Genomic DNA, 10413 nt, shown 5'->3' with positions numbered 1-10413 from the left:
AGGTGAACATGGCTTGGGGGGGCTAGGTAGCCCGGATGATGGCGGAGTGGCCGCCTGAGAGGAGAGGATCGTAGAGGGGTCCTGTAGGATGATTCTGGGGCCCAGCGTGGGGCCGGTGAGGATATGAACATCAAGATGCCATCTGCGAGGCTTGGGCTGCGGTATTAGGGGAGGTTGGAGCCGCAGAGCGCCCCCTGGCATCGGGGCATTACAATGGGCAGCCTCCCGCTTAATTAACATCTTAATTGAACTAATTATCATCAAAGGCGTGGTGGGCGAGATAGGCGGGCGGTTGCCCGCAGAGACAGGGGACGGGCCGTGGAGCACGGCCCCCGGGAGGCCCCCTTGTCACAATCTACTTTTCATTCCTCCTTCTTCGTGCATTTAAAAACGGCAGCGATGGCCATTTATCTTCAAGCCGGACTAGATGGAGACTTGTTCAGCATTGCAAGGTTTGGAGCAAAAACTAAGGTGAAAGAACTGCTTCTGAGAGACTTTCTGGTTAAGATGATTTGGCCTTGGTTGCCCACAGTGAATCTTCCCTGCAAAATCTTGGACAGATTTTCTGAGTCATGCAAGAGCATCAGGGTGGCAATTTATCTCAAGAAGACTGCAATCATGTACCAAGGGGTGGAAGAACCAATACCTGATGTCCCTAGAGGATAAATCTCTTGGTGGTGTTGACAGTTTTTGCTACTTGGGTTCTACAGTGAGGCGGGGTCTTGACCTTCAGACTGAACTGGCTGAATCAGAAAAGCAGCTAAGAATTTCAAGCTATTGCAGGAACGTACGTGGAATAACAGCAAACTATCAGCTAAGGTGAAGATAGAAATCTACGGGACTTGGGTGCTGTCATCCCTATTTTATGGTTCAGAAACATGGACTACATATGCTAGGCATATCCAGCAAATGCAGCTTTAAGATGACTCACTTTTTTTACAGCAATATATATTTAGCTTGTTTTATATTGGTGTTGCAATAAGTCTGTTATTAGTTAAGATTGATGTGGCCATCGGGGGACCTATTTTCAAAAATTTTTGGCGCACATGTTTCTGTCTGATAGCAGACCAAGAATTCTTCTTGGAAGCTGGGATAAAAAGAACCATCCCTTTTTAATTTTGGGTTTTGTGAATGAGGAAAGATTTTACTGTCTGTTTTTAGAAGCTTTTTCATTTGGTTAATTGTGACTGAAAAAAAATCAAATGAAAAATTTTGCACTTGCCATATGTTTCAGCAGAAATCCTTTTCTTTTTGTGATGTTTGAGTAATTTTTTGGTTTTCAAGAGAAAGGGAAGGTTAAAAGCTGTTGAAAATGATACTCTGAGCATGTTCAGTACTTAACTGTTCTTGCTGTGAAAACCTTGTTTCTGCAATTACTTCAGTTGGCTGCACTGTGGATACACAGCAATGTTCTGCTCTTGCTCATAGATTTAAAGAGTTTAAGGTCAGAAGAGTTCACTAGATCACCTAGCGTGACCCTTTGGATATATTAGAGACCATTGAAATTGCAGCCATTTTTCTCTGTGCTGGGTCCAGGAACTTGAATTTGACAAAGCTTAAGTTGTCTGGCTAGGGCAGCCCCTGAAGAAAGGTGCGCTGTCTTGATTGGAAGGTATTAGGAAATGAAGAATCCATTACTTAATTAGCAGTTTGTCCCTGGGGTTAATGGCTCCCAGACTTAATCTAAATTGAATTTGCCTGGCTTCAGCTTTTAGCTTTGATTCTCCTTTTTTAGTTTAGTATTTGGTGTTTTCCCTTTTGGAGGTACTTAAACATGGTAATCAAGTCATCCCTCAAGCTCTTTCTGATAAACTGAATAGGTTGAGCTCTTTAATTCCCTCATCATAATGCATGATGCAGCACTTGCATCACTTTGCCTTTTTTCTGCATGCAGTTTTCCAATATCCTTTTCAAAATGCAGCTACTAGGAGTGGATTTCAGCATTGGTCTTATCTATGTCATGTATGGATGTCAAATCTCCCCCATAACTCCTATTTGTTGCTCTCCTATTCGGACATGCAAAGATTTCACTAGCTCTTTTTGGACCACATGATGAGATTATTCTCCTTGATAGAATTGCTGTTTCTAGGTTCACAGTGTTGAAAGGGTTTATATGTTGGGACCTACCCAATTTGTGATTGCATGATTTTCACAGAAACCACGAATTTGGGCAGGCTCCATAATTTTGCTTGCCAGTAAATTTGTAGCAAGCCCACCAAAATCATGAAGCCGGCTGCTTGGGGATGGCCTGAAACCATGGGTTAATTACCCTGATTAAACCCAGGAAAGCCATTAGTCTGTGCTTAATAACATGTAGGTTAATGGCTTCCCTGGGCTTAATCAGGGTAATTAACCTGAGGTTTTGGACCATGTGGCAATCTGTGGGGAGGGGCGGTACTGCCAGGGCCCCTCGGCCAATTGGAGGCGTCGGAGGGCGGGGGGTGCCCTCCTGTGCTTAGCCTGCAAAAATGGCGGCTGGACCCGGTATCTGTTCACGAAATTAGCTCACTGCCTTCTCGAGTTCAGTAGACCCCTACTTATGTGACAGTAGCCTGCAATAGCAGGGGATTAGATGCAATTACCCAGATGGAAGTCAAAATCAGAAGGCATAGCGTCTGGTGAAGTAGGTTGTTGCCTGCGAAAGCTCATGCCTCTCTGAACCAGTTAGTCTCTAAGGTGCTGTTCTACTGTACCTTCTGCCTGACTCCAGAAGAACACAGCTAACCATGCCTCTGTACACTTTGATTTCAAACAAAGTAGTTTCTGTTTGTTAAGATTTTTTGAATTTTTATTAAATGTTATCTGAATGGAAGGGAAACCTCAAGAATTAAAATCTTCTGTTTTAATTGGTTTAAATGGAGGTTTTCCTCTTCCCCTCACTACTTGGGATGTTGAACAATAGAATCCTTGTTTGGCTTTTCTCTTTTTCTTTCGTGAATACGTGCCTGTCATGTTCTGCCCACTCTTTCTGTAGCTGTTTGATTACTGTGCAAATTAAAGACCAAAGAAAAGCCACTCAAGGCAAGGGTGCCGTGAAATGAGTGCGTTTTAGTGTGGAAAATCTGTGTGTGTTGGTCTAGATACTGTACCTCTACTCACTCAACAGCTGTCTGACACTCACATTTTTCAGGAAGTGCTAAACTGGTCTGATTATGACATGGCAGTGAATAGCTCCTTATTCTAGAACTAATCCACTAATTCACCTAGCCCTTCATTTCACTTACTAAATTACTACCTGGGAATTTGGCATGTCACTAAAGACTTCCTTTTTACATGCTGACTTGCACACATAATGCTAACCTATACTGGCATCCTCATGTACATTCTTTACATCTCTGAATTTATTTGTGTGCTGCTTGTCAGACTTTAGTTATGCAGCGTTTTGTAAATTTAGCCCCATCTACATTGCTTTCACTACTGAGAGAGAGAAATAGCATGTCTTTACTTATGCTTTTATTTATTTGTAGACCATTGACTGACTGTATCTTATTTTTGTAAAGTTTATGCCTAATCATGGGAATCATATTGCATTACATAAGCTTATACTAATCCATGATTTAGCATGTGTTGTATGGCTGTGAGAGTTGTATGACTTTTTGACGTTTTATTTCAGGTACTAAAGTAAAATCAGCAAGAACACAAACCAGCTCTTCCATGCAGAAAATAATAACCAGTCCTAAGAAACAGCATCTGCTTTCTGCACCATTTTCTGAAAATCAGTATCTCTTCAGTCCCAGTAGAGAAGCACCTACTGTTTGTGGTCCACTTGAAGGTCACCTGATCCCTATGGCTATTCCTTTAGGTAAGAACAAATAAAACCGCAATCTGTTGTATGGGCCCGATTAATCCTTGCTGCATCACCTTGCGCTTTTCTGTATCAGTGATGGCTGCTTTATGGGTGGAGAGTCACAGCTACCTTTCCCTTGGGACTCTGCTAGGGGAGGTCAGTTTGCAGTTCTAATGCAACTGTACAGGAGCTCCTCTAGCAGAGCCAGTGGAGATCTCAATGCATCTTCTGGCCATGCCCTGTCCTAACCACTACTATGTATGCCTTTGTGCTGCTCATTTGAGTGCACCTGATACCCATTCTGTCAGGCAAGTTCCTCCTAACAGAGGACCAGAGTACATTGTAAAACTAAGTATGTATCAGTGACAAAAGTAGATTAAATTGATCTTTTCTACCCAGCCATCCCAGTAATGTCATACCAACCTGACCATTCTGTATTGATCACCACTAAGAGGATTTCCTCTTGCAAGCAGTTCCAGTCTGAGTGTTGTTTGTGCATGGAGAGAGGTCAGTGTTGACACCTAAAGATATAGACACAGGAAGGGGGGGACTGAAATCAAAGCTGGACAGGTCATGCACTGACCTGTGCTCATCTTGGCTAGCTGGCCTGTGTATTAAATATATAGTGGAAAATGAGGAGAGGCTGTGTACAGTGATTTTCAACCAGGATAGTGTGGCACCCAGGGGTGCCACAAGATCCTGTAAGGGTGCCCTGAGGTATGAGAATATAAGCATGTAATTGCAGGCTCAGGCTTGTTGCTGCTTGGCAAATCCCCTGCCATTCCCTCCCCAACCCCGGTGCCTCTGCAAGGAATTAAGCACTGTGGTATATTAATTCGTTTTTGAAAATAGATGCTGCTCAATTCACAAAAGCTATGGAGAGGTGCCTCGTGTCCAAAAAGGAGGAGACTCATCGGTGTAGCGAAAGGCACAGTTATGGGGACCTGAGTTATCAAGCAGTTCAAATTACTGCAGATATTTTGGTTCTCAGCACTAGGTGTCGTTGTAGTTAGTGGAATGACTGCAGTGCAGTAGGGAAAATATCCAGGGATATTATTTAGGGTAATACAAGAACAAAAAAACTGTGCAAACCTTAAATTTAAGTGAAAAAAACTACATTTTGACCAGTGGTAGTGGGATATATCTTCATTATGCTGTTAAACCAAAAGTCTGATTTCAACAAAACTTGAAAAACCCAGATACTTTTATTTATTTAATTGATTTTATATTTATTTTGTTTTTACTTGACTTTCCCTAGGTCAAACACGGGCTAATGGCATCTCACCACAGCCTGCAGGAGTAATTATAAGCAAACCTCACCCTGTCACTGTGACTACCTCTGTTCCCCCAACTTTTCCAAAACTACAGCGTCAGGCAATGAAAAAACCAAACATAGCAGTAGTAGAGATGAAATCTGAAAAAAAGGATCCTCCTAAACTCACCGTACAGGTATGCGGGGGGGGGAAAAAAGCCAATTGCTGTGTTACTGAATATGGAAGTTTCAGCCAGTGTTTAATGCATTAATGCTGCTAGACATGATTGTTCACCTGGTCTTTAACTTAATGATTGGGAATTGGTGAATGCTTTTTCTCTTGCTATCACTACCATAAAATATTATCATCCAAAATGTAGTCACTTTATGGTTATGGTTTATATTTTTGGCAGCTCTTAACGTAGTTTTTATTACTTAGCCAGAATAGAAGAATGATTTGGGGTTGGGGAAACCAAGGCACCCATAAATACATGCCATGTGACCAGATAATGCCCTATGCAGAATATTTTTACAGAGAGACTTTCATGCTGGAGCAAATTTGAAAAAGATTATTTAATATAAATAGCAATTTATTCAGCTGAATGATTTGCCCTTTAAGACTTTTGTTTTGAATATGCTTTTCTTCCTAACACAGTTTTCCATCTGAATAATCAGCCATTGATGTCCTAATCCCATGTTTGTGATACAAGCTTGTTGTCATGGAAATGAAAAAGAATGTTTTATTACAAGTTCAGTATTTTGGATTCATTGAAGGATCAAACTGAAGGCCAAAATATGCTGGGAATATCTTCCTCCTGACCTCAGTTTTAAACACAACTAGTTTGGATCATGAAGCTCAGAGATAAACAGCATAATTAATTGAAGACATTAACCCCCCTGCTAATATGCTACTTTTCCCATCTGAGCACATTTTTACTGTTTTTGTCCAGTTTAGTCTTAAATGTTTTATGTGAAGATGTTTTACTAAAGACTTAAATTAGTACTTCATTTTCCCTTTGATCCATTTGTGTAACTTTTTTGAAAATCTTTGTCAGTGCAAAGAACACAACCATTATAGTTTTGTACTTATTGTACTAGTACATAGATTATATCTGTGTTGTAGTGTTTCAACTCTAGGAAAATATAAAATGAATATTCTGTTTGTGCTTTACATATATTAAAAAAAAAAAAGCCATGCACATAGAAGACATCTGACTTGACTTATAAGTCAGCCCCAGGATCTTGAGTAATTGGCATGAATTGGCTCATCAGGCATATTCTGTCAAGTTGCCAGAGGTGTTTTTGACACTTAAGTCATACTGCATGTCAGCGAGGTAACAATCTAGCATAGTTGTGAAAAGTCAGGTTGTTAAACTAAATGGAGATCGGGAGAAGTTGACGTAGGAGGGGAGGAGAGCAGAGTGTTTCTTCTTTTTAATTTTAGTCTGCTGTTAAAATCCAGTCTCAGTCAGGTACAACAAGGAGGGGACCTTGTGCTGAGGTTAATGGTAGAAGAATAGGTGAAAGGAGAAAGTTAAGGCATGGTTTGGGCTTCATGTTCCCACACACAATTTAAGCCGAAGAGAAGCAGACTAAGGGAGACTTCAGTGGATATTTTTGTTTTGCCTTCATAGGTGTTGCCGAATGTAGATATCGACAGTATTTCCAGTGCCAGCGTGAGCCTTAATGAGGCATCTCTGCACTCAGAAGCAGCACTCCCTCCTGTCAGCACTCAGATACAGGTATTACTCGAAACATGTATGAGTTGGAACTAGTTCCAATAAGTGGATACGAGTGAATGACTCCTCAGTTACTGGGAAATGATTTTAGTCCGTGCTCCTTCATTACTAGGGAAACTAGATTCACTCAGGAGCAGAAAAAAGAACTGAATGGTTGTTACGATTTCTGAGCTCCTTTTTGTTGACCAGTCTTTAGGAAGATGAAGATTAATTTCCCTCTAGCCCTGAGGAAGGAGTGATACAACAGGCTCCACCCCAGTAACAACCAAGGGAGAGTACTGAGGACAAAGAAGTAATTTGCCATTGGGCTATATAGCACTAATAGGTTGCTTCCCATCTGTGCTGGCAGCTGCATTAGCTCAGAGAGGAGTAAAAGCTTCATCCTTATGCCCATTCCCTGTCTAATTGCACAGGGCAAGGAGTAATGGCCATGTGGAGCCACCTTACTTCTACCATGTTGCACTTTGATTCATGAAATGAGGTAGCTGGCATGGGAGAAAGGAGCAGCCTTGTGTTCTTATGCACCAGCACACAGGCAAATTACTAATAAATGGGTGAGGTTCTAGGGCCTGCATTATGCTGGAAGTCGGATTAGCTGGCCCAAATGGCCCTCTTCAGCCTTTGAATATATTAGATCATAATCTTGCTCCTGTAACTTTTCAGTAGCTTTCCTGGAGTGTTTAGAAGGTGAGAAGGCTGTACATGAATTCTGTGCAGAAGATGGTTTTAAGAATGTTGGGGCTGTAAACTAAAGCTTGTGGTTACTGGGATCACATGCTTTATTTATTGCACAGGGTGAGCAGTAGGAACTGAATGAGAGAACTTTTAAATACTTATTATTCATTCCTTGTTGTTCAGCATGTGTGCTTCTACCTCATGGTGACCATGTTGAATAAAATACACTCTCATCCTATATTGCAGTTAATACGCACATTTTTAAGCCCCAAAAATCTGTAGAGGCACAGTGGTATAGAAATTGCTAACTAAAACCTACTTAGAGTAACTATATATTTCCTGCTTCTGGTGTGTGAGAAATTTGTTCTGCTGTTTGAGAAAAACATTTTTCCACTGGAGATTAGGATCTAATTAGTTTGCAAAGAGGTAGACTTTGATCATATTCTCAGTGTGAGGTTTTTTTACAATTACATTTTAAATGAAAGATCTGTAACACTTTAATTCTGTTTATCAGACTCCAGAACATGAACATTATGAAGAGGAAGATATAAAATTTCCAGGAACTAATTTCATTGATGTGACTGATGTAATGCAGGTAACCATATTCCCTTTCCTTTCATTTGATTTTTTTTATACTTAATATTATATTCTTGGTCTTATTTTAAAATATGGAATAGAATAGTATTTGCTAACAACTTGAAAAATATTATTTCTGCCTTTTGAACAACCTTCCATTGAATTGAAGCAGAAATATTCATTAATCATTCAAAAACCTGTGAGAAGCAAGAAAGGCATGGTAGATTTGCATTCAGCTCATGAAAGTTTGTGCGATAGAGAGAGATCGATCGATCTACTTTGGTTAGTCTAAAAAGTGCAAATCTAGCCTAAAAGTGTTTCAGTCCTGTCAAAAATAGTAAAATGATAGAACTTATTTGAAAGCACGTTGTTAAATCTAATTGAAAACATTTTTGTCTGTTTGCTCAAAAATGTATCATATAAAAATGAAAAGGAAGAGCTACTTATGAAGTCAATTTGTGAAGTAAGAATAAAATAGCAGGGATATCTAAGCTCTTCAAACACTAATATGAGTTATTCCTCTTTCATTTTTCTCCCAGATTGCTTTTATCTTTTACTCTTGGCAATGGGACGTATTTTAACCACAATACCAAGAAGTGTTCCAAATGGAACACATGTTTGGCCCATAACGGTACATGCAACATTCTTAAAAATGTGTAAGACAAACATAATGCAGAAGCATCAAATCAGGCCTCTGGAGTCTCAGAAGTATTTAAGACATCAAAAGCAATCCTCTTTTCTTTTTCTTTTTAAAGAAGTAGCTTTGCTTAAAATGTGCATGGAGAAATGTCCATAAAAACGTTAAACGGGAAAACCTGGCTATTTTGTTCCTTTCTTTTTTTGTCATGAAAAGCATGTTCTAATCAGAACGAAGAAACATACACTTGTCTCATAGCTGCAAAATACCTCCCTTTTAACCTTAAATGAGTTAACCTGTGGTGAGTCCGTCTGTGAATGCATGATGTAACCCCTAAAAACAGTTTAAGCCCCACCCCAGCACTGGTAAATTTACTCCTGGATGAACTGAGATCAAATTTGTCCTGTTCTCAAATGGCTCATCTTTTAATCCTAAAAAAGTTGGGTTGGAAGGGACTGTTGCTTCTTGTCACAAGCAACAAGTTTGCTCAGCCCTCGGCCCACGGGCCTGATTTGGCCTGTAGTGCCATGTCATCCAGCCTGCAGGGCTCCCCATAGGTCGAAGTTTGATAGCAGGGGAGCAGCAGCAGTTAATACTGCCTCCTCTCCCCTGCTGCTGAATTCCCAAGTCCCATGTTTCTGGGCCACACTCCTTTTCTCCCCGTGCCCTCTAACCTCCACCCACTGCTGCTAGATTGGGGCCAGGTCACACCCACTATCCCCACATGGCTGAATCGGGCCTTATGTGCTGCATTGGTCGTACTGGACAGATCCAACCCTTGGAGGGACTGGGTACCACTCATCCAGCCTCCAGGGCAAAAAGGGTGAACATCACTGGTCTGTCGCCATCCTCCTTATAACTACCCTTCAGGTATTTGAAGACTCATCAAATCCTCCTTCATTCTTCTTCCCTCCAGACTAAATTAATGCCAGTTGTTTTAGCATTTCCTTTTACATCATGTTTCCCAAATTTCTAATAATTGTTATTGCTCTCTGCTGGACTCATTCTAATATGTCCACATTTTTCTTTAAGTGTGGTATCCAAAACCAGACACACTACTCCAGGTAAAGCCTCATCAGTGCTGAATAGTGGAAGGATCACTTCTCTTTATTTGCAAGTGATGCTCCTATTAGTATAGCCCTGTATGCTATAAGCTTTTTTTTTTTCCCCTACAAGAGCATATGTTGGTTCATTCAGCTCGCAGTCCAGTATAACACCCAGGTTATTTTCTGTAACATTGCAACCTAGCCAGTCGTTATCCAGTTTGTGTTTGTGCATGCAGTTGTTTTGTCTCAAATGCAGAGCTTTGTGCTTGTCCGTATTAAATTTAATTCAGTTAATTTTGAACCATTTTTCCAGTTTATCAAGGTTCTGCTGAATCTTGTTCCTGCCCTCCAGAGCATCTGCATCTCCACCTATCTTGGTGTCATCTATAGATTTGCTAAGCATGCACTCAGTTCCATTTTCCAAATCATTAACAAAGAAATTAAACAGTACTAGGACAGAGCTCTGCAGAGCCCCACTTGATTTGTCCTCCCAGTTACACGTGAAACCATTGATGATCCAACCAGTTACATTGTTGGCACTGGATGTATTACCCAGATACCTTGTTTCAGACTGACCATGACTTCTCCATTCAATAATAGGCAAATTTTATTGGTGCACAGTGATAGCAGGCAAGACAAACAAAATAACCCCCCCCCCCCCCCCCACTCTTCACTGCCACCTTTTCGACACCGCCACGCGG

The 10413-nt window shown here is 40.8% G+C and overlaps 1 protein-coding gene across 12 annotated transcripts in view; it reads left to right on the top strand.

Annotated features, from left to right (window-relative positions):
- Positions 1–10413, top strand: part of KIAA0586 (KIAA0586 ortholog) — a 114499-nt gene that overhangs the window by 34361 nt on the left and 69725 nt on the right. For all 12 annotated transcript variants that reach the window (XM_025207145.1, XM_025207146.1, XM_025207143.1 and 9 more), the window contains 4 exons: positions 3614–3802; positions 5046–5236; positions 6674–6781; positions 7968–8048. In XM_025207145.1, coding sequence (XP_025062930.1) covers positions 3614–3802; positions 5046–5236; positions 6674–6781; positions 7968–8048 — 569 coding nt within the window. The remainder of the gene's footprint in view (positions 1–3613; positions 3803–5045; positions 5237–6673; positions 6782–7967; positions 8049–10413) is intronic.

The sequence above is a fragment of the Alligator sinensis genome, unplaced genomic scaffold, assembly GCF_000455745.1.
Source record: "Alligator sinensis unplaced genomic scaffold, ASM45574v1 scaffold708_1, whole genome shotgun sequence".
In the NCBI taxonomy this organism is placed as follows: Eukaryota; Metazoa; Chordata; order Crocodylia; family Alligatoridae; genus Alligator; species Alligator sinensis.
The sequence above is the reverse complement of the archived record's forward strand: the minus strand, read 5'-3'. Positions and strand labels throughout refer to the sequence as shown.